Raw genomic sequence first — 22,869 nt, 5'->3', positions numbered from 1 at the left:
TAACCGAGGAATAGGACAGGCTGGTCCTTGGTCACGCTATCGTCTGATGAAAATGAGACCTGGCAGGGAATTCTGGTGGATTTTACATTCAGCGGCACAAAAATCAACAGGCCCGTCGGCGATGGCAAGGAGATGACTCAGGGCGTTTAAAAACTTGCTGTGGGTCGTTGGAAAATTGTGGGTCTTTGTCTTTTCAAACCATTTCAGTTCTAGTAACCACCCAAGTTGTCAATCGGGAAGTGCATTTCAAGCCGCCTCTCCTAAGTACGACATGTACTTGCCCGATGGCCGGAGACCTGTTTGTCTCTCTTATGTCGTTTCTTTAACTCCGCTGCCCACAGAGCGCTCACCTGCGTTCCTCCCACAGGGACCGGGATGGGAGCCAGATCAACTACATGTACGCTCAGTATGTCGCCAGCACCATGGAGGCGCTCAACATCCCCGACGTCAGCAAGGACAGCAGATTCCCCTGGGCGGTGAGTAGCCGGTGTGGGGCTCGGAGTGCGGGCAGCCTTCCCTGACTAGATGCCCTTAGCACCTGCCGGGAGCCGGGCTGCGATGCTTGAGTACTTCCCTGTGTACTTTCACCCGTTTTTAAATAATTCATTGGCACGTGAGATGATTGCTCGATTGCCCACTTCATGTCAGTGATGGCCCCAAGACAGGCTTGCTAGCGTTCTTGAGTTTATCCTCAAAAGGTAAGTTTTCCATGGCTTGAAGTGACGTACCTGGTGACCCACCACAGGGAGCAGCTCCATGGAGAATGAATATCTGTTTTCCCTGACAACAAGGCGGCAAAGACCCGTTTCTCGGCCATGGGAAACTTTGAATCCTGGTATTTTCTCTCCTTTTACTTCAGAGAAGCATTGCATGTGGAGGCAGCTGCCTTGCTGCTGTTGTTTCATATCTAGGAGGCCTCTTAGAAGTCAGCAGTATGGGCAGTGGACACAGTGGTCATGTGTCCACAGAGGGCCAGTGTGTAACACGTGGTGTCAGGGGGGATGGTTGACTCTTCTGGATTCGGCTCCTCTTGTTAGGCGACCAGAGACGCCTCCTCCAGGTACAGTGCATGCTAGTACTGTAAGCTGCTGGGAACGTTTAAAATGGGAAAAAAGAAATCTAGGATATATACTTGCCCAATTGATGTTTTTAGAGAGAGAGGAAGGGAGAGAGAGAGAGAGAGAAACATCGGTGTGAGAGAGACACATCAATTGGTTGCCTTCTGCATGCACCCCTATTGAGCCTACAACTGAGGCACATGCCCTTGAATAGGAATCAAACCTGTGACCCTTTGGTCCGTGGGCTGACCACTGAGCAAACCAACCGGGGCTAGGTTATTTGTATTTTTAATAATAAAAACTAATTGCTTTCTATTGCATTCATGTGAATGCCATTGTACTTAGTATATTTTCTGCACTCTTATCACTCCAGCTAATAAAAGATGACTATGTTAGTGGGTTCAGATGTCCAATATAGTTTACATAACAGCATCTATTGGGAAAATCACTCTTTTTGTAATTTTTTACTGTTGTTTTGTTTTGTTTAGAATGAAAACATGGGGAACATAAGCCAGCAGGGCATTCGAAGTTTGCTTTGTACGCCTATAAAAAATGGAAAGAAGAATAAAGTGATAGGTAAGTAAGCTTTTCATTAACCTCCACCCTGCCCTTACTAAAGAAAAAAATAATGTATTCCCAGAAACTTCTGTCTTTCAAGTGTAAATATAAAGAATAAAATGTGTAAAAGATAAAAATTGAAATGATAAAAGGATGCTCAACTAACCACAGGCATTTGGTGCATGTCTTATTAACTATGATGTACTTTCTGTAATTATTGTAATCCTGTTTTAACAGCGTTTTTGTTTAAGGATGACGTGTTGAGAGTTAGTAGACAGAGAAACATCGAGTTGATCATGTGCATTGTTATAGAGTCTCATTTCTTGGTTTCTGTTTTTTCTTTCTAGAACATGTGGTTTAGATTGTAGGTTGTACTGATTCATTCATCAGAAGTATCTAGCGAGCTCCCTACCGCTCTAGGCTCTGGGGTGAAACAGTCAACAAGTGAGCAAAAAAATTTAAAAATGCCAGTGGGAACCATCAGACCACTCTTGGCGTACATTTTGTGTCCCCACTTGAGAACAGAGTCTGCAGTAAGCAGATGCTGTTTTTGGAAAGGAAAATTCCCTGTAAATCAAAAGGATTTAAAAATGATCCCCCGGGTGGGGTTTTAGCTGGGGGCTCACGCTGGTGCCAAGTAGAGGAGGAACTTGCCAGTGTTCCTGCTGTTTCATGAGTGGGAGAGACAAAGCATTTCAATGCGTGACTAGACTGTGCGCCCCAGAGGCAGCCTGGAAAATGTCAGGGCTGTAGACCGTTTTCCTTTCCTGTCACAGACCAGATTCTGTGATTGTGTCGTTCTACTAGAGAACCCCACAGAGCTACACACAGAACACAGATGGGCCATGTGTTTTCTGTCATCTTTCCCTCCCTCCCCTGCTCATCCTTGTCCGTTACTGACATTAAGGTGACACCACAGACGTTAGGCCAGTGGGGGCCTGTTGTCTTGACAGATGTACCCTGAGGTTTTGTTTCCCACACGTGTCTCCTCGGTGCTCTGGCTGACAGTGTTTCCACCACTTTGCTTCCAACGCTGTAAAGGAAACACTTTCCTATTCAACATTCATTTATTTAACCAACTAGTCCCCCTACTTATTAGGCTAAATGTGCCTTTTTCCCATATTGTATTTACCAGAAATCCTTCTGCCTGTTATTCACACCAACTCCTAATGTTCACACCAACTCCTTCTATTAGTCACAATTCCTATGTTCCCACCAACTTCTATCATTCACACCAACTCCTATTGTTCCCACCAATTCCTCCTCATGTTCACACCAACTCCTATTGTTCATACCAACTCCCCTATTGTTCACACCAACTCCTATTATTCACAATTCCTATGTTCACACCAATTCCTATTCTCACCAATACCTCCTCTTGTTCACACCAGTTCCTCCTATTGTTCACCAACCAACTCCTACTGTTCATACCAACTCTTCCTCTTGTTCACACCAACTCCTGCTATTATTCACAACTCCTATGTTCACACCAACTCCTATCATTTACACAAACTCCTATCATTCTCCCCAATTCCCCCTGCTTGTTCACACCAACTCCTATTGCTCACAGCAGCTCCTCCTATTGTTCACACAAACTCCAGGGCATTTTTTAAAAGGAATTATCCCATTCCCATCCAAAGAAATAAAAGTTTAGTCCATCTCCACTGTAAATAACTTATGTTTCCATGTCTTTGTTAGTGCAAAGTCTAATACAAAGTACAGTGTCTACCACACACTGCCTGACTGGGTGGCATGAGAAATAGGCCTTTTTACTGAATGTGATTCCAAATGGATTCGTCTCCCCCGCCTCCTCCACTCACCCTTGTGTTGCAGCCCGATTCCACAGCACAAGCTCATATCCTAAAATTACATGTGTTTAACTTTGACTTCTGCTTCATTTTATGTTTCACATTAAACTCAATCATGTGGCTCTATCGCTGATGGCTCCATTGTTTATAAGACACTCGCTAGGGTTTTCCCGATGCAGGCGTGATTGAGCTGCACTGTGGCCTGCATGGAGCACGCTGATGTTTTAATGCTTAAAGTACCCAGTGTTTCCCCAGTCAGAGAACTGAAAGGTATGCCTCGTTATAATAAGCACCCAGAAATGAGACTGGAATCGGACTGGAATGAGAAAAAGTAACACTAAGACATTATAGCTTAAAATTATCAAAGTGAAAATTTACAAAGTGAAAACAAATATGGATGTTAAGGTTTCAAGAATTGATTGAAGAAACAGAGAAATGAGACAGATGTCATTCTAGCACCAGGAGACAGAGAAGGCTGCCTGTTGGGCCAGAAATGCCGAGGAGTTTCTGAAAGATCTGAAGAATACGCCGCTTGCAAGAACACATTTCACACAAAGGGACAAAATTTGAATAGAGATAATAACATCAGACAAAATGGAATATAAGGAGAAAACATCATGTAAAGGGTCTCTGTGGGGAAGCCTGAGACTTGGTTGGAAAGTTGTGAGGAGGACATTGCGAGGAAAGGGAGGAAGGCTGTCTGCCCTGTTTATCGGAATTCCGACTTAGGGGAGACTTAGGGGAGTGTCAAAGGCAGCGCCCCTAATTATTCCTTGACTTTTCCAAACAAGTCTGTGCACGTGTAGACCCCCGGGTGTTTACTGGAATCCTTTCGCTTAATCTCTGAATGCCCTTACCTAGAGGATAGTGTGAACACACGTGTCCTCCCAAGATTACTCACACTATTGATTTTATCTAAAATATAAACTTTATCTCAAACTGTAATAAAAGCCTAGCGAGGCAGGCAATCTGGGCTGCCTGGTCCTCTCTTTCACAGCAAACGTTGTCAGAGTAATCCATTCATCTGTTGCTCAGGGTCCGCTGGTCACCCCCGGCAGGTCTCCACATTGATTAGATTTAAAGTCCACAGAGGAAAGTGTAATTGTCATAAGTGCTTCTAATAAACTGGAAAACATCATTGACATATAAAAGCCAAAGCTGTTAAAAATACAAGGAGAAATGGACAAAATGGCAATCCACGCAATGCTAAAGAAAGGGGGAAGTGAGGGAATATTAGAATTGATTAATATAAAAATGAAATGGACCTACTCGGCATATGTATACTTTTTATCTCATAATTTAAAAATACAAATTCCTGTCAAATATTCATCCAGATTTCTCAAATACTGTTGATGGTCACACACACAACACGAGCTCAGTGACTTCTGAGGAGTGGAATTGACAGCCACTCTCCTGGACCGTGATGCATTAAAGCTGGATGTGCAGAATGAAAGGGTCAGTGGGAAGGAGAAAACTCTCAGAAACTGGACGTGTTCTGAATGACACAGAAGAACTCCAAAGTCAGAACGAGAGCACAGTAGTTCCGTGGTTTCAACTACTCCATGTCCTAATTCATTAAATGGAAAATTCCAAAAATAGGCAATTTATACATTTTAAATCGGATGACCTTCTGAGGATAGTGATGAAATCTCGAGAGTCTCATGCCATCTCGTGTGGGATGTGACCATCCCTTCCCCCCATCTCCACCTGTAGAAGCCCGCCTATTTTTAGCATTGCCTTATTTCATTATTACTGTGCCTAATTTATCAATTACACTTCATCCTTGCTGTGTATGTACAGGAGAAATCTTACTAGATAGGGGGTCTGGGACTCGCCATGGTCTCAGGCCTCCACTTGGGGTCTTTGGATGTATCCCCCGAGGATAAGGGAGCATTTTAGAAAATTAATGGTTGTATTGATACAACAAATACTCAAGGTACATGGTCAAAGCTATACACTCGGGAGATATATAGTTGTAAATATTTTGTTATTATTAATAACAAAATTATTTGAATTAAGTGGTCAACTGAAGACATTAGAAAAACAGGACTTTCTCTTTTTCACCCTCTACACTTTTCCCCCCCCCAAATAAATAAATAATAGGAAGAAATAAAGCAGAGGGAAAACGATGAAAAGATAAACTTATGAACTGGGAAGGGATTAAAATAAGAGATAATGTGCAAACACAATAATAATAAACCTCCAGCAGACCACCCTCTATAATAAAAGGCTAATATGCAAATCAACCGAATAGCAGAACGACCAGTTGCTATGATGTGCACTGACCACCAGGGGGCAGACGCTCAATGCAGGAGCTTCCCCCTGGTGGTCAGTGCGCGCCCACAGCAGGAGCACTGCTCAGCCAGAAGCCGGGCTCACAGCTGGCAAGAGGGCTCTCAGACTGCGATAGGGCACAGGCCGAACTGAGGGACACCCCTTTCCCTGCCAAGTGCACGAATTTTTGTGCACCAGGCCTCTAGTGAAGATATAAGAGAAATAAGTATGGATGAGCAAGGAAGTGAGGGAGGTACCCAGTCCTCCCAGGGACCATGAGACTCAGGAGTCCATGGGCATATGGTTCAGTAGAGATCGGTCAGAATGTTGACGTCCTCTTCCAGTCCTGTAAATGACATGTTTGACCTTGAAAGAGAGGCTGGGACATAGGAGGTCATGGTTTCCTTCAGGAATGCGTTCTGCCTTTATTTCTATGCAAAGTGTCATTTTTATTTGAAGTATCAGAAGCCATCTACAAGCATGATTCTCCAAGACGCAGGCCCCTGCGTGAGCTGTGAGAGCATCCTGTGACTACCCTGTTCTCTGTGTCCCACCTTGTGTGTAACTGTGGCTTTGAGCCTTTGCTTTCTCAGGAAGGAGAGGCAGGCTGCCTGGCCCAGAATTCAGATGTGCATCAAAATTGTTCTCTTGGCGAGTGCACAAAAACCCAATTAGTCTCCCACGGACAGGCTGTCTCTGGGGATCCAGCAGCCTAACTTTCAGGGCACCTCTGCGAGAAAATAGCTCAGGATTTTTGAACAGCCCACATTCCAGACCATGTGGAATGAGGGCTCATGTAGATAAATCCCGTAGGCTTTTCTGGTTGATACTGTTCTGAGGTGCCAGGCGTTCCTAAGAGGAGATTATCAGGCAGTCTCTCGGAGTGAGAGTCATTGAGCATTGTGACCTCCAGTAACACCGGCTCCTTTCCATGTGTCATCACAGGGGTTTGCCAGCTCGTGAACAAGATGGAGGAGAACACCGGCAAGGTGAAGCCATTCAACCGGAACGATGAGCAGTTCCTGGAAGCTTTCGTAATCTTCTGTGGCCTGGGGATCCAGAACACGCAGATGTATGAGGCGGTGGAGAGGGCCATGGCCAAGCAGATGGTCACGTTGGAGGTGAGCGCACCTGGGGGACCTCTTGGTGTCCATACTTGTCAAAGGTCACGTGACCAAACCACAACTCAGGCCCACGGCTTGCTCAGTCCATCTGCTTTATTATGGAAAGCAGCCCGTGACCCAGGCCATCCACTCCCATGGACAGAACTGCCACAGCAGTCACCCGGCCCATCTCACCTTGCCAACAGCTCTAGTCACAGTTTCAAAAACAAAGACGGACCTAGCTGGTTCAGCTCAGTGGATAGAGTGTCGGCCTGCGACTGCAGAGTTCCGGGTTTGATTTCAATCAAGGGCACGTACCTCGTTATTGCAGGCTCGAGCGCTGGTCCTGGTCGGGTTGTGTTAGGAGGCAGCCCATTGATGTGTCTCTCTTCTCACATCGATGTTTCTCTCTCTGTCTCTCCCCCTCCCACTCTCTCTAAAAAAAAAAAAAATCAGTGGAAAAATAACCTTGTGTGAGGATTAACAACAAAAACAAAACAAAAGACAAAGACAGAAATCCTAAGTGCTCTTAGAGAAGCAGAAATAAGGAAAAGAAAAGATGCATCTGGCACAGTTCAAACTCTTACACTGGCCACCTCACCATCATCAGAAACTCCGTTTAGAGATTTATGGCCTACTCCTGAGTGTGAGTCTTGGGTGAAGGCTGGGGATCTGCATGTTCTTGAGCATCTGCAAGGATCCTGGACACACAGGGACCCCATGAATGCTGGCTGGGGGCTGACCCGGGCAGGTCCCTCTCTGGTGGGGCAGCCCCTTCCAGGGGGACCTCACCAACATCCATGAAACATGCACTTCATGTAACACAACATGTCTTCCCCCTGGGCCAGTCCAGGGAAGCAGATGTCAGAGGGTGCACATGTCTGCCCATCACTCAGTGTTGGTGTAAAATGCACGCCTCTCTTATCCAGTTGCCATGAGCTGGAATCCGTGGTGGAATGTAAGCTTCTCTCCACCCCTAATAAACACCCAACTAAAGAGCTAGAAAGTTATGCGATGCAAGAGGCCCAGTGCACAAAATTTGTGCACAGGGATGGGGGGCAGGTCCCTCAGCCCAGCCTGCACCCTCTCGCAATCTGAGACCCCTTGGGGGATGTCCGAATGCCAGTTTAGGCCCCTCTCATAATCCAGGACTGCTGGCTCCTAACCGCTCGCCTGCCTGCCTGCCTGATTGCCCCTAACCACTCTGCCTGCCTGCCTACCTGATCACCCCTAACCATTCGACTGCCTGCCTGATTGCCCCTAACCCCTCTGCCTGCTTGCCTGATTACCTCTAACTGCTCGCCTGCCTGCCTGATCACCCCTAACCACCACTGCCTTGGCCCCCTCTGCCGCGGCTTCGTCTGGAAGGACGTCTGGAGTGATGTCTGGAAGGTCGTTCGGCTGTCTGGTCTAATTAGCATGTTACACTTTTATTATTATAGATATGTTGAGATTCATCAGTAACCCATCTGGTTCTCCACTCCCTAAAATGAATATGTAACACTTTGCTAGAGAATCATTTCAGATGAGACCTCAGACCATAACCAGGGGAAGCCCCACTTGCAAATACGCACTTACACACACCCAAATGACACACATGCACGTGTACCTGTCACTCAAAGGTCTGAAAATGAGTACCTTTTAACAATGATCCTAAAACTGTGGGGGATTTTTTTAAAAATAAATCTTGTATTATCTCTGTCAAAAATGAACTTTCAAAAATGTTTTAAAAGTATGATAGACATTTTAAATCCAACCACCACCCTGGTTAAAACGGTGTCGGAAATATTGTCGCATTGCTAGAGGGTCTCACTTTTGAAAATGGGCATTGCTGCTCCTCAGGTTCAGTTATAAGACATGGTGAGCCTGACTTCCTAGCCCTCTAGGGCAATGGGAAGTTCTAGAGCCAGAACTGTGAGATGTGGAAGCTGGTACCCAGGCCCCTCCTCTCCCTGGGTGAGCCCGCAGCCAAGTTAGGAGAGTCCTCGCTCCTGGGTGGCCGCAGCCGTGAGCAGGCGGGTCCCTCGGCCACACTGCTCAGCTCCGGTGCCCCTCGGCCCTGGGTCTGCGGCATCCCTATCCCAGCCACGCCGTCTTCTTTGTGGATTCTGCAGCACACAGGCCTCCCCTGAGCCACTTCCAGGCGGCTGGCTTTAAAACGTCAGTTTTCACAAAGATTGCTTCCCTAATTCTGCCCACAAGCACAAATAACTAAAGTCAGGATTTTAAACACACACACACACACACACACACACACACACACACACATACAATTGAAAAAAAATTGTCTGCCAAATTTGAGCCAATAGTGTGGCTGTAAATCATGTGTTTGTTATACCAACAATGTCAGACTGAAGTGAGCCCTTTTCTTTGAACATGGGGGTTGGGGGAGTGGGCGCCTGACTGTTTTCTGGAACAATTGAATTGAAATCTGGGGTTTTTCTCTCTGTTGAAGGAAACAAACAAAACAAGGCCTGAGAGTCTGAGGGGTCTAGTTCTCTTTCTGGGAGGTGTTAGCGGGACCCCAGGCTGAAATCTCCGCCCTCTCGTGTAACCTGTCCCCGCTTCCCCGCAGGTCCTGTCCTATCACGCCTCGGCCGCGGAGGAGGAGACCCGGGAGCTGCAGGCCTTAGCGGTAATGACGGGCGGCACAGCGCGGTCATCCACACACACGCCTTTCCCGGGGATCTGCTCCCACCAGTAACGGTGGGAGACATTCAGCCAATGTGGCGGATAGTTAGAGGGACGCTCACAAATATTCAAGCAATCCATTCCCTGCAGGGCTGCAGTCACCGCCGATGCAAAGCAGAGAGAATAACTCCAATGGACCTTGTCCTCCATTCGATGATTCTGGGTTTTTCTAATAATTGTTCTCATCTTTACATCCAGCTGAGGCCAACATTAAACTCCGTTTCAGTTCCTGGGGGAAGGGGCCGGGCAGCTGCAAAGTGGTTGTCCGGTTGGGGTCGTGGTGACGAGGTGTCGTGGTTTGTTACTGAGTCCCTGCCCCGTGTTCTTGAGGAACAAGCGATTTGCATTCCGACCACATGGCTTGAGGCTGTTTGAATTGGGCTCCCAGGGGCCTGTGCTGACTTCTCCGTGCCTCCCTCCAGTGAGCGGGGAGAGAGCGCCTGGGCTGGGGCTGGGATGCCGTGCGTTCTGGGTTTTGACGGGGATGGTCTTGGTTGAGGTCCATGCAGGTCTGAGGCATTTAAATCTTGGCAGCCACGCTGGCCTCCTGTTTAAATTTGAGACCTCAGGGATCCGGTCGGTGTGAGATGTGACGAGGGTCAGGTAAGGAACGAGAAGGGCGTGGCCAGTCACCGAGGTTCTCTGTTGAGGTCATCAGCATCTCAACTGCCAAACCCCAGCCCTCTGAGCGGTCCCTGCATTTTCCCTGTGACTGTACAGCTGTGCCACGGAGGCCTCGCTGAACCTAGAGAGGCCGTGGCTGGTCAGGGTCTCCGTGGCTGGCTCCTAGCTGGCTCAGGGTAGCCTTGGCTGGCTCAGGGCCACTGTGGCTGGTCAGGGTTGCCATGGCTGGCTCAGGGCCACTGTGGTGTGCTCAGGGTCACTGTGGCTGGTCAGGGTCTTCGTGGCTGGCTCAAGGTGGCCTTGGCTGGCTCAGGGCTACTGTGGCTGGTCAGGGTCACTGTGACAGGAAGTGGAGCCAGGACACACAGTGCACCCCCAGGGCCGTGCACAGTCCATGGTGCTACCTGTGAGGCAGAGAGAAGGCGGGTGAGCCTGATGAGAAGGATGGCGCCTGAATAACCAAGTGGGAATGGGAAGGACGTGGGCCGGCCGATGTGGTTTAGAACGTGGGACGGTGAGGCTGCGGGACCCCCGATGGATATGGACACTCAGGAACGACCAGCTGGAGGGTGAGGGCTGGGGCTCCCACGGAGGCCGCAGTCTGGGGGTGGCCCTGGATTCTCAGCGTCCACAGCTTGGTTTCCCGTGTGGGGCGGTGGGAGAGCAGGTTTCCTGTGCGGGGCGGTGGGAGAGCAGGTTTCCTGTGCGGGGCGGTGGGAGAGCAGGTTTCCTGTGCGGGGCGGTGGGAGAGCAGGTTTCCTGTGCGGGCGGTGGGAGAGCAGGTTTCCCGTGGGGGCGGTGGGAGAGCAGGTTTCCCGTGCGGGGCGGTGGGAGAGCAGGTTTCCCGTGCGGGGCGGTGGGAGAGCAGGTTTTCCGTGCGGGGCGGTGGGAGAGCAGGTTTCCTGTGCGGGGCGGTGGGAGAGCAGGTTTCCCGTGCGGGGCGGTGGGAGAGCAGGTTTCCTGTGCGGGGCGGTGGGAGAGCAGGTTTCCCGTGCGGGGAGGTGGGAGAGCAGGTTTCCCGTGCGGGGCGGTGGGAGAGTAGGCCCGGAGGGAAGGCGAGGGCAGGACCCTCGGGAACGTAGGTTCACATGGACGGGGCAGGAGGAGAAAGCGTTGGGCCGGACGTGGCCGCTGAGCAGGGAGGCCAACGGAAGAGCAGCAGAAGGCAACGCACATGCAGGTTCCAAGAGGTGCCGGGCCGGGGGTCCGCGCGGACCAGGGGGGTGTGGGGCCCGCCATGAGCAGCAGCGAGGAGGCAGCAGCGGGATACAGCGCAGGCGAGGGGACAAGACGAGGAAACAGATACAGACGGTTGTTAAAGACAAGTTTTGTGTGAAAGAGGGTGGAGGAGTCGCGATGAGGGTGTTGCTGAATGATGAGTTTTTATGGTTCGGTTCGGTTCGGTTCTGTTCTGTTCGGTTTGGGCTTTTGAGCAGGGATAGCTCCCAAGCTTGAGGTCGGCACGTTCTCGGACAGAGAGGGAAGGAGAGGTGGGCGAGGCCCACAGTGCAGGACGGGGCGCCATCCAGGCCTGGGCGGGGTTGAGCGTTAGAGAGAGCCACCCCTCTGCCCTGCCAGGGGAAGGGGTGGTAAGAAGAAGAGCCACATTTAGGGAGCGCTTACCACCGGCGTGGCATGTGTGAAGTTCGTGTGTGTTAACTGAGTGTATTTAATCCACAACAATTCCACATGCCGCTATTATTAGCATTTTTAAGGCAACTCGAGGTTGAGCATTTAGGGCGTCCTACACAGGTTGGCAGAGATGTGCCCGTGTATGCCCAGGCGGTCCAGGCCAAAGCCCGCGCCCACACGCAGAGAGAGTGAGCTGGGGAGGCAGGGGGAGGGCAGGGCTGGATCGCAATTAAGTCGTCGAGGGGCGAGGGGCGAGGGGCGAGGGGCGAGCGGCGAGCTGAGCTGAGCCATCTGCCAAGGAGCGTCAGGGACTTGGGATGATTTTCCCCAAAGGCTAGGCTTTGCTGGGGTCAGCTCATTCGGAATCGGCTGTACTTATTTTGCCTTCGATGGTATTTGAAGAAATGAGCTTTCCCCCCAATTATTGACAAAGGGTTATAGATTTAAAGACTCCTTCACCTCAGACTCAATTGGCCCATTTGTCTAACCTCCCAGAATGCTGGCGTTTGGGGCTGACCGCCTGCTGTGGGCTGGAAATGATCACAGGAGAGGCACATTTTCAGTGTGGGCACTGGGGCGTCACTCAGGTGGTTCTAAAATGAGGTCAAGCTTACACTCCGCCCTGAGTTGTTTCAGTGGTTCTCAACTTTCTGGCCCTTTAAATACAGTTCCTCATGTTGTGACCCAACCATAAAATTATTGTCGTTGCTACTTCATAACTGTAATGTTGCTACTGTTATGAATCGTCATGTAAATATCTGATATGCAGGATGGTCTTAGGAGGCTCCTGTGAAAGGGTCATTCAACCGCCAAAGGGGTCGTGACCCACAGGTTGAGAACCGCTGTTTTAGATAAATACAAACTAGCTTATAGAGCAATTCCCAAAGATCCTGCTAAAAAACCACCAGGCTAGTAAACTCGCTTTTCACTTTGAAAATAGCAATAGTCTTTCAGAAAAATCTGAAAATTATTTTCTCAATTATGTTCATAATTTTAGCAAGAGAAAAAGACGTTGGAGCAACTGAAAAGGGCAGTATTGTTCAAAACCATCTGTTTTCTATTCAGAACATAGAATTCTGGCAGCTGCGTTCAGAAATTCAGGCTTACAAAGCTGGGAGGTCAAAGGACTTGTTTAAATCGGTTGAAATTTAGCATCTGATTGCAATTCTCGTTTTCTCTCAGTCTTATACAGATTCCTGTACAGCCCCAGCCACACAGGTGTCTGTCCTCCAGAAATGACAAAATCGCTGGCTTCATCATGTGTCTGACTGTTTATCCCAACTTAAACCTAAAATACGTGGAAAAGCTGTCACATGTTTTAACTTTTATTTTAAAAAATTAGTTCTGAAGAGAATGAAATAGTGCACTAAACATTTACGCCTGAGCCCAGAAAAGCTCACTAGTTATACAGAATAAATTTGTTGGTAGGAAATTCAGCATCTTTATTTTCTCCCCCTACTTTCCCTGAGGTTTTTTATTATTATTATTGTTGAGTTTATTGAGTTTGCTGTTATTAATCTGATCATTGCCTGGCTTAGAATTGGGTGTAGCACAAGTAGAGGCTTAAGCAAAGCATTCTGCTGTGGACGTTTGAATAGCCCTTGGTCAGCAGTTACTGATGAAAATGAAAGGAGGCCAGTTGGCCTGGGTCTGGCTATTAGACAGTTATCGGGACGCGCTGTGTTCACTCATTATAGCAGTGGTTCTCAACCTTGGCTGCACATTAGAATCACCTGGGAATCTTTTTAAAATCCTGATTTCTGGGCCTCATCCTCCAGAAATTCTGTTTTTTTGTTATGGGGTGGGGCCACAACATTAGTAACAAAGAAACAGAATTTCCCGAGGATGAGGCCCAGAAATCAGGTTTTTAAAAAGATTCCCAGGTGATTCTAATGTGCAGCCAAGGTTGAGAACCACTGCATTATAGATAGCTGGATGTTCCACAGCCTGGCTGGCTGCCTCTTCCAGGCATGTCCTGGAGTTCATTGTGTAAACCAAGCTCCCGGTTTCGTCATGGAGCCGGGGCCAATCCGGTTCCTGCTGTGACTTCTGTCATCACGGGAATGTCTCTAAAAGCAAGTCGAGACGCTGCTGTGAAAGGTCTTCTGTGTCAAAACAGCCAGAGAGGGAGCAGCTGGCCACTTAGGCAGGTTCCCCAGGACAGATGGGCCTCGTTGGACCAGCGCTCAGAGCCAGCCCTGGGAGGGGACCCCTCCACCAGGCGGGGACCCATCTATCAGGCGGGGACCCCTCCATCGGGCGGGATCCTCTCCATCAGACAGGGACCCTCTCTATCGGGCGGGATCCTCTCCATCAAGCAGGGACCCTCTCCATCAGGCGGGATCCTCTCTATCAGACAGGGACCCTCTCTATCGGGCGGTATCCCCTCCATCGGGCAGGATCCTCTCCATCGGGCGGGATCTTCTCCCATCAGGCGGGGACCCCTCCCTCGGGCACAGTGCGAGGTGCGATCGCTGCCAGAGACAGCAGTGAGGGGCAGACCACCACCCCTGATGCCTCGGTCAGTGTTAGGGTGCGACCCAGCACCTCCTGTCAGATGGTCACATTCCCTCCCTCTTTGGGCAAATCTCTATTGGTAACCATTTCATTAATGGAAAAATTTGAGCAAATAATAGCAAAGAAGAGTTGATGCTCTGGTCTCATTAACCAGTGTCACTGAGCTGTCGTAACCCACGGCAACTGAGAAGATACCTCTTCCTCACACGGTGCTAGGGACGCGCTCGGGACAATGTGGGCCCTTCAGACCATCCAGACGTCATCCTTACAGACGTGCAGGGCGTGACCAGATCCATCCAGTTCACCTGGATAAGACAGCGGATTCTGTTTGATTCTTCCTCTTTCACCCAATAAGCTAATCCTACCTGTTTTGCTTTGATGTTGCTAGTGGATTATTGCTACTGCTATTCTTTAAAAAATATATATATTTTTATTGATTTTGGAGAGAGAGATGGAAACAACAATGATGAGAGAGAATCATTGATCGGCTGCCTCCTGCACACCCCCCACTGGGGATCGAGCCTACAACCGGGCATGTGCCCTTGACCGGAAACAAACCTGGGTCCCTTCAGTCCGCAGGCTCGCTCTATCCACTGAGCAACACCAACCAGGGCTCTACTGCTGTCCTTAGCTCCGAAATATCACAGCTCTGTTCTGGAAATTCTTACGCACTTAGGTGTCACCCAGTTCCGTGGGTCCTCGTCCCAGTTGTAGTCAAGTTCCCTCTAAAGTTTTACTTACAAGCAGGGGTCCTCAAACTACGGCCCGCGGGCCACATGCAAATACAAATATTGTATTTGTTCCTGTTTTATTTTTATTTTTTTTTATTGCTTAAAGTATTATAAAGGGTATTACATATGTGTCCATTTTTTCCCCCCGCCCTAGACAGTCCCCTAGCCTCCCCTATCACCCAGTGTCTTATGTCCATTGGTTATGCTTATATGCATGCATACAAGTCCTTTAGTTGATCTCTTACCCCCCTACCTCCTGCCCCCCCACCGTCCCCGGCCTTCCCGCTGCAGTTTGACAATCTGTTTGAGGCAGCTCTGCCTCTGTATCTATTATTGTTCAAAAGTTTATAATGGTCTCTATTATCCATGAATGAGTGAGATCATGTGGTATTTTTCCTTCATTGACTGGCTTATTTCACTTAGCATAATGCTCTCCAGTTCCATCCATGCCGTTGCAAATGGTAAGAGTTCCTTCCTTTTTAGAGCAGCATAGTATTCCATCGTGTAGATGTACCACAGTTTTCTAATCCATTCATCTATTGATGGGCACTTAGGCTGTTTCCAGATCTTAGCTATGGTGAATTGTGCTGTGGCTTCTTCTCTCATTAGTGCATGGACTCACTTCATAAGTGCTAATGGCCTTGTAAATGAATCATGTACGTTTTTTCCTTAAAAGCATGTGTCCTGTGCGTGTTGAATGGGGAGGGGAGCCGTCGACCTCCTGGGAAGTGCGATGCGGTGGCTGCCGGGCGGGCAGCTTGAGGGCTTCCACAAGCTGCGGGCACAGGCCTCAGCCGGGCCACCTCCAGGCGGCTGGCTTCCCAAATGCCAACGTGAACATGGCCGTTGACGCCAAGGTAGTTTTCCTAACTGTGCACAGGAGCACGAACGACTGAAGGCAGTTGTTTAAAAACACGACTGGAATTAAACTTGGCCAAGTTTGAGCCAATGGTGTAGCTTTAAATGATGTGTTTGTTATATCAGCTTCAGACTAAAGTGAGCTGCTTTCCTGAACATAAGAGTGGAACTACATTCGTACTGATCACCGAGGTACCTCAGCAGATTGTCTGAGGTTGAAGCCCACGGAGGGGCGGGGCATGCTGGGTGACAGGAGGCATCGGAGGGGCGCGCCCAGCTGGGTGGCAGGAGGCGGCAGCGGCCCAGTTTGGGTTGGCTTATTCGGTGACTGGACATGTACACACCTGTCACACCTAGTGCTTTACAGAACCTCTAAAATGCGCGCTTTCTGTCCGTCTCCAGCACCACAGGGCAGTCAGGTGCATTAGCCCCTGAAGGAAACCAAGTCGGACTCTCACTCGGCAGACTCTGACCACCAGGCAGCCCTGCAGGGCACATGGGGATGCAGACTGTGTGCGCAGCGAGAGCTGCCCCTGAAAGGGCACCCACCGCCCTCCCTGCTCGTGGTAAAATGCTGAGTTCTGTTTCATAAAATGGAGTTAAAATCGCCTTTCCAAGCCCGTGGGGCGGACAGGAAGTCGGGTCCCTGGGGATGGTCCGCGAGCTGTAAATGACGGGGACTTTCTCATGGCCGGTCAGTCCTGGATCCCAAGAGTCCCGAGCCCCCGCATCACTGACCACAGCACCACACGGCTCTGGACAGATGTGGCTGCCTGTCCCCGGAGGTCAGCTCAGGAAGCTGGCCGTGGTGGGCTGACCCCTGGCCCGGCGGGCATCAGGGAGAGGCTGGCTTTGGGAGAGCAAGGCCAAGCCAGTGTCCGTGGGGAGAGGCTCGGCTGTGTTGGCCTCTTCCTGTAGCCTTCCTTAGAGCGTCCTCGTGGAAGGAACGAAAGACACTCCGGCTGCACGAACAGTGATGCCCTGGGGGACAGTCCTCCGGCCATGCAGTGTGTGTGTGTGTGTGTGTGTGTGTGTGTGTGTGTGTGGCGGAGGGGGGCGGGCACTGCTCTAGCTGTGAGTTAAAGGGGGCTGTTCCCACCCCTCACTCCCAGCTGCGCTGACAGGGGCTGCTGGAAGCACAAGGCCTTTATGTAACACCCAACCCCTCCCTGTGCAGCCACGCCGGTCCCGGCCCGGGGCTAACGGAGCAGCTGCGTGCTTTCTCGTGGAGTTTGGGCTGGGAGAGTCTGCGTGCAGGGGGAGCGGGGGGCATGCGTATAAAGTGTAAACATGTCTGGTGAGCGTAAGTCCGACGTGAAGGTCGCGGGGAGTGGGAGGGAAAGCTCTGGGTTGGCCGTGGGGTTTCATTGTCACCTCTGTGCTTCACAGAAGGTGGGAGTGGAGCGGAGTAGTGACATCCAGCTATTCACAGGGAACCTCGGGGGGTGGGGGGAGTCAGGGGAACGCCTTAAGGGGGGACCCCACTTACCTGTGCCCTCTCCACACTGAGCCCCATCAGCTAAGGTGTGGGAGGGGTGGCCGGTACAGAGAGGGGGGCATGGGGACTCCTGCCAGTGCCGACCCTGGGCCCCGGCCCCGCAGGAAATCTAGGGGAGACCCCGCAGCTCAACTCTGCAGGTGCCTGTGTGCCAAGGCCTTGGCCTCTGTTGCTTCCTGGGAGTTGAGCTCTGTGTAGTCTTTCTCAGGAGAAACCGGAAACCCTTTATTTTTGCTTAATCTCCCCCAATTCCAATACCATAACCAGTTTGGTGATTTTTATTAACATCCCGTCTCAGACTAGAGAGGTCAGCCGGCAGCTGTGGGGGCTGCTGTCTCCCACCCGCTGGAGGGCATCTCCGCTGAGCTTGGGGTCCTTTGCACCGGAGCTGACAGCTCAGACCAAGTGAGGGAATGGGGTTCCTCGCGTTCATTCCATAGCCGTCCCTGGTGAGCAGTCACTGCCGCAGCCGCCAGCAGCCACAGTGGAAGCGCAGGTCCCCGTGTGGCCAGTTGACGCAGGAAACCACGTGCCCGTGAACTTCGCGGAGGGAACGGGCATTCCCAGCTGGGTCAGCTCTGCGGCATTTGACCTTTGACCTTTCTGTGGGTGGGAGCTCAGCACCTGGAGAGAGAAGCGGGGGTAGAAGGGAATATGGATGAGATCGAGGGAAAGGAGCCAGGCGCATCGGATGAAGCTGCCGCATGAAGCGCAGTGAAATGAGCGTCAGAGCAACACCAAGGGTGGCAGTCAGAGCGCAGGTCCTCCAGGGAGCAAAACCGGCTTCTCGGGCCGGCCCAGACCTGAGCCGGGCACCTGTCTCCCGAGCACACCCAGGGGACGGGGCAGGGCTGGGCACTCGGCTCAGGGGGAGGAGGCTAACCCCGTCTGGGCTTTAGTTTCTGCCCCTGAGGGAGTGTTGCCTGGGGATGAAACGTGAAGCACTCCGAGCATCGTCACTGCTGCTGCCCCTCAATCTTTGCCCACGGCCCTGGCATGGCCCAGGACCGCCACTCAGAGTCATCATTGGCACAGGCCAGGCAGCCTACAGGGCACCTCCGGAGGCCTGCGTCCTGTTCTGGGCTCAGCGTCCGGCAGCAGCCTCGCTGCCTCCGCCCGCCTCCTAGATGAGGGTCTCCCGTGTGTCCCATTCCCAAGGGACGGCACACGCACTGTTCCCCGCCGTGAAGCCGAGGACTGTGAGCCGGGCTTACTCGTGTCCCCTCCCCCAGGCGGCCGTGGTGCCCTCTGCCCAGACCCTGCGGATCACCGACTTCAGCTTCAGCGACTTCGAGCTGTCGGACCTGGAAACTGCGCTGTGCACCATCCGGATGTTCACCGACCTCAACCTGGTGCAGAACTTCCAGATGAAGCATGAGGTGAGGCACACACGTGTGTGTATGCAAGCATGTGCACATGTGTGTACGTGTATGAGCATCTGTGCATGTGTGCATGCGTGTGCACCATCCAGATGTTCACTGACCTCAACCTGGTGCAGAACTTCCAGATGAAGCATGAGGTGGGGGCGCGTATATATATGTGTGCGTGTGTGAGCCCGTGTGCATGTGTGTGGGTTAGCGTGTGTGCACACGTGTGTATGCCTGTGTGGAAGAGAGAATTGGCTTTGGATGCTGGTGTGAAATGCAGATTTTAAGTTTCAGCGACTGATCTACTGTCACTAATGCCTATCAGAGAATTTTAAAGGAAACGACCAGCCACCGTGAAGGCATTTATCGGGTTCCCACCAGGTATCCAGTCCCCGTTGTCAACTGGGGGGGTTTCCCACCCTGGGAGTGGATGTGCAGAGGCGGGTGGGCAGGAGGTGGGGGGCTGTGGAGAGCGCTGTGCAGGGGTGAGGCTGCAGGCAAGCACAGGAGGGGAAGGAGGAAGCCCATCGTATAGACCCCTGTAGGCTGCTCAGAGGAATCAGGATTTTGTCCTGAAAACAGTGGTGTCAACAGGAGTTTGAAGGGGGGGTGACATGTCGGATGGCATAGGTCACAACCTCTCAGGGAAGGGCCAGGACTGAGAGGGCTCCTGGGGAAAAGGGGGTACAGGGCCAATGACAGGCCAGCTCTGGGCGCCCCCGGGCCACCGTCTGGGGAGAAGGTGAACACAGGATTTTACCGCGTTGACAACCTCGTTAGCCTCCTGGGACACAGCAGGACTGGACGTGTCCCTCCCCACCGTCCATGGAGAAGGAGCATCAGGGACACGGAGGAGAGAGGAGGGAGAAGACCTCGGAGAACAAAGTCCAGTCATTTGCCTTCAAGCCATTTTCTCTGCTCGGTCGGATGTCTGCTCTCCTTGCACAGGTCTCCTCCCCTGGAACTTAAGGACCTCTGAGGCCTCGCTGTTCAGCTGACGGTTAATCATGAAATGCGGTTGATACTGGGACAGTGCGCCTGGCACTGGGCTGGGGCCCCGTCCGCAGTGGGGTCCGTGCTCAGACGCCTCGCCTCGGACGGACACCGGCTGATGCAGGGGAGGGCGGGGGACATGTCCCTCACCACGTTACGGGGGCTCAACCTCGTTCTCCCCTCAGTGTCCCCGAAGCTGCTGTCACCCTCAGATCAAACGACTATTGGCTGGGTTTCTACATTTTCCCGGGTTTTGCAGTCAATCCCAGCAATTGCCACAACCCCTCCCTGCAGAGCTTGGAAGCTCATAGCTGTTACGTAGCCTCCCAACAGGACGAAGCTGCCACCTCCTGGCCACTCTGTCTGAGGTGCCAGTTAACACCCGATCCTCTGCCACGTGCGGTGCCTGGGAGGGAGGGGAAGGGCACTTGGTTCCCTGCGGCCTCGGGAGAACAGGGCGGGCAAGAAACCGCAGACCCTCCACCCACCCTCTCCCAGTGGTTCCACCGATGAGAAAACTGTGGTTTGGACCTGCATCTGCAGCATTCTTTCTGGAAACCTCCACTTCCCAGGCAGTGCTCTGTGGCAGAAGCGCCTCCAGCCATGTGTGCGGGGAGAAGCATGCATCTTTGTTCCTTGTCCAGGCTCCCAAGAGCACAGGGAACCACTCAGGATTGAACAGCGGCGACTGGATGCTGATGCAGTCACAGCCCCGCGGGGGACCTGAGCCCCAGGCATCCTTGCACACACACCACTGAGAAGCTGAGTGAAACCCAGCTGTGACGTGTTGCTCAGCCGTCTCTCCTTTTTCGCTCCATCTTTAAAATGCTTTTTTCATATGGACCTTGGCATGTTATTTTTTTAATTGCTTCTCGGTAACCACGCAGTGCCTCTGTCTGAATGCCCAAGCTGGTGCAAAAGGGACAAAGAGCTCAGGACGCATCGGGCCAGGCACTGGAGTGGCACATGTGCCCCTCCCTGTCCCGTCAGCCCGAGCCTCGCACCGAAGCCGTTGCAGCAGACAGCAGGCTGCTTGTGTGGCTGTCCGACCGGGAACCCACACGTGCGGGACTCTCCTAATGGTGACACGTGGACCTGGTGTCTTTCACAAAGCTAGTCGGTGCCCTCCAGGCCCCCAGGCCTCCCGTACGGCTGCCTTGCATTTTGCACTAATTTAGCGGGTTGGTTAGCAGGGTGGGCTCTGCCGTCGGAGGCTCAGGTATGAACTCTGGCCCCCCCCTTAGGAGCTACATGACCTGGTCACATGGAGCCACATGTGTGTGTCAGTGTCCTGATCTGTTAAGTGATTACATCCTAGTCCCCCCCGCATCCCTCGAGCCGGGGATTGGGTGTGCTGTGCGCATCGCCCGGGTCGCAGTGAGCATGTGACCAACTTCCGCAGTCGCTGTGACACGTCCGCTTTCCGCCCGCAGGTCCTCTGCCGGTGGATCCTGAGTGTGAAGAAGAATTACCGGAAGAACGTGGCCTACCACAACTGGAGACACGCCTTCAACACGGCGCAGTGCATGTTCGCCGCCCTGAAGGCAGGCAAGATCCAGGTACAAGTTCTACTCTGGAGCCGTTTGCTTAAGACGTTTGGTGGCTTTCGTGGTAAAATTTACAGCACATGCTTTCAAGTACTTTTTAAAATCTGCATTAGTGGTGATTGAGGGTACTGCTTGTTGCCAGTTACAAAATAAATTGTATTTTAAGGAAAGAAGTCTAGTGTGGCAGAGTACGTGGTTGATAACGTCCTCTCCTATGGAATGTATGCGGCATGTTAGCATAACCTTTAAGTAGCTCCACGCTAAAGTCCAATGGCGCTTGGGAAGGTCAGTATGTCCTTCAGAGGGAAACTACAGCAGCATCCGTCTGCTCACATTCGTGCTGCTCCACACCACGCAGGTCCTGACCGTGGCTCCCTAGATGCAGCCAGGGCCCTGTCGCGGGTTCTCTTCACCCCGTTAACCTTACCAGTGCGTGGACCACACCCTGTTCACAGGACATCAACGCAGACAACGTTCAGCACCTAGGTCCTTGCCAGGCCTTTTTATGCTTAGCTCTGTCCTTAGATTCCACCATCAGCGGGCACCGACTCGTTATTCTAGGTGAGTGAGTCCAGGCCCCATCACAGAGCTCTTCAGTCCAGAGCTCCCATGCTTTCCAGGTGAGTGTCTTTTGTTGTTGTTGGTAATCCTCACCAAAGGACATTTTGATTTTTAGAGAGAGAGTGGAAGGGAGGGGAAGAGAGAGAGAAACAGACACATTGATAGGTTGCCTCCTGCACTCATCCAGACTGGGGCCAGGGATTGACCCTGTAACCCAGGTAGGTGCCCTTGACTGCGAATTGAACCCGCAACCCTTTGGTGTGAAGGCCAGGGCTCTAACCACTTACCTACGCCGGCCAGGAGCTTCCATGCTTTGTTATTGAATTCTAGGACTGCTGTTCTTCTCTGCTCCCAAAGGGGGCGCATTTGAACACAGAACCAAGGGCAGGGCTTGTCTGGGAGCCTCTTGCCAGAGTCCCGCAGGGGCAAACGCCCATGGGAAGCAGGATCCACTCCTGTTAGGAGGACCTGGGAACGTCAGGAGGGTTAAACCACCCGTGCTATCCGGGCTCTGGCAGAGAAAAACAAAAGGCTGATGTGAGTGCTGTGAATATGCCACTTCGAGTGCTGAGAATTCCGGCAGATAGAGCCAATAGGAATTTCAGCTTGTGTTTTCTTATGAAGAAGAACAGTAGTACAGAGAATACAGATGGCAGCCACTCAAAATAACCTGGGGTTCACTTTGCAATACATCATGTAACTTTTTTCAAAATATATATTTTTTTATTGATTCCAGAGAGAGGAAAGGAGAGGGAGAGGGACAAACATCAGTGATGACAGAGAATCATTGATGGGCTGCCTCCTGAATGCCTCCTAACGGATCAAGCCCTCAACCTGGGCATGTGCCCTGCACCAGGAATCGACCCCCGAATCATGGTTCATGGGTCGACGCTCAACCGCTGAGCCACACCAGCCAGAATATTATGTAACTTTTTAAAGCCAACTTTTCATCCCTAATCCCTTTTGTGTATTCTTTTGCCAAATATACTCATTGTCTGGTGCCTTTAGGCACAGCCCCTGAGGGTAGAGCATGGAAGCCATGGAAGCTG

The 22,869-nt window shown here is 51.4% G+C and overlaps 1 protein-coding gene across 3 annotated transcripts in view; it reads left to right on the top strand.

Moving 5' to 3' along the window:
- The window catches only part of PDE5A (phosphodiesterase 5A), a 164,490-nt gene that overhangs the window by 59,010 nt on the left and 82,611 nt on the right, over positions 1 to 22,869 (top strand). For all 3 annotated transcript variants that reach the window (XM_059695583.1, XM_059695582.1, XM_059695584.1), the window contains exons 8-13: positions 368 to 476; positions 1,547 to 1,634; positions 6,644 to 6,819; positions 9,377 to 9,436; positions 18,585 to 18,731; positions 21,146 to 21,271. In XM_059695583.1, the coding sequence (XP_059551566.1) occupies positions 368 to 476; positions 1,547 to 1,634; positions 6,644 to 6,819; positions 9,377 to 9,436; positions 18,585 to 18,731; positions 21,146 to 21,271 (706 nt within the window). The remainder of the gene's footprint in view (positions 1 to 367; positions 477 to 1,546; positions 1,635 to 6,643; positions 6,820 to 9,376; positions 9,437 to 18,584; positions 18,732 to 21,145; positions 21,272 to 22,869) is intronic.

The sequence above is a fragment of the Myotis daubentonii genome, chromosome 5 (assembly GCF_963259705.1).
Source record: "Myotis daubentonii chromosome 5, mMyoDau2.1, whole genome shotgun sequence".
In the NCBI taxonomy this organism is placed as follows: domain Eukaryota; kingdom Metazoa; phylum Chordata; class Mammalia; order Chiroptera; family Vespertilionidae; genus Myotis; species Myotis daubentonii.
Note: the sequence above shows the minus strand (reverse complement) of the source record. Positions and strands in the feature narration are given on the sequence as shown.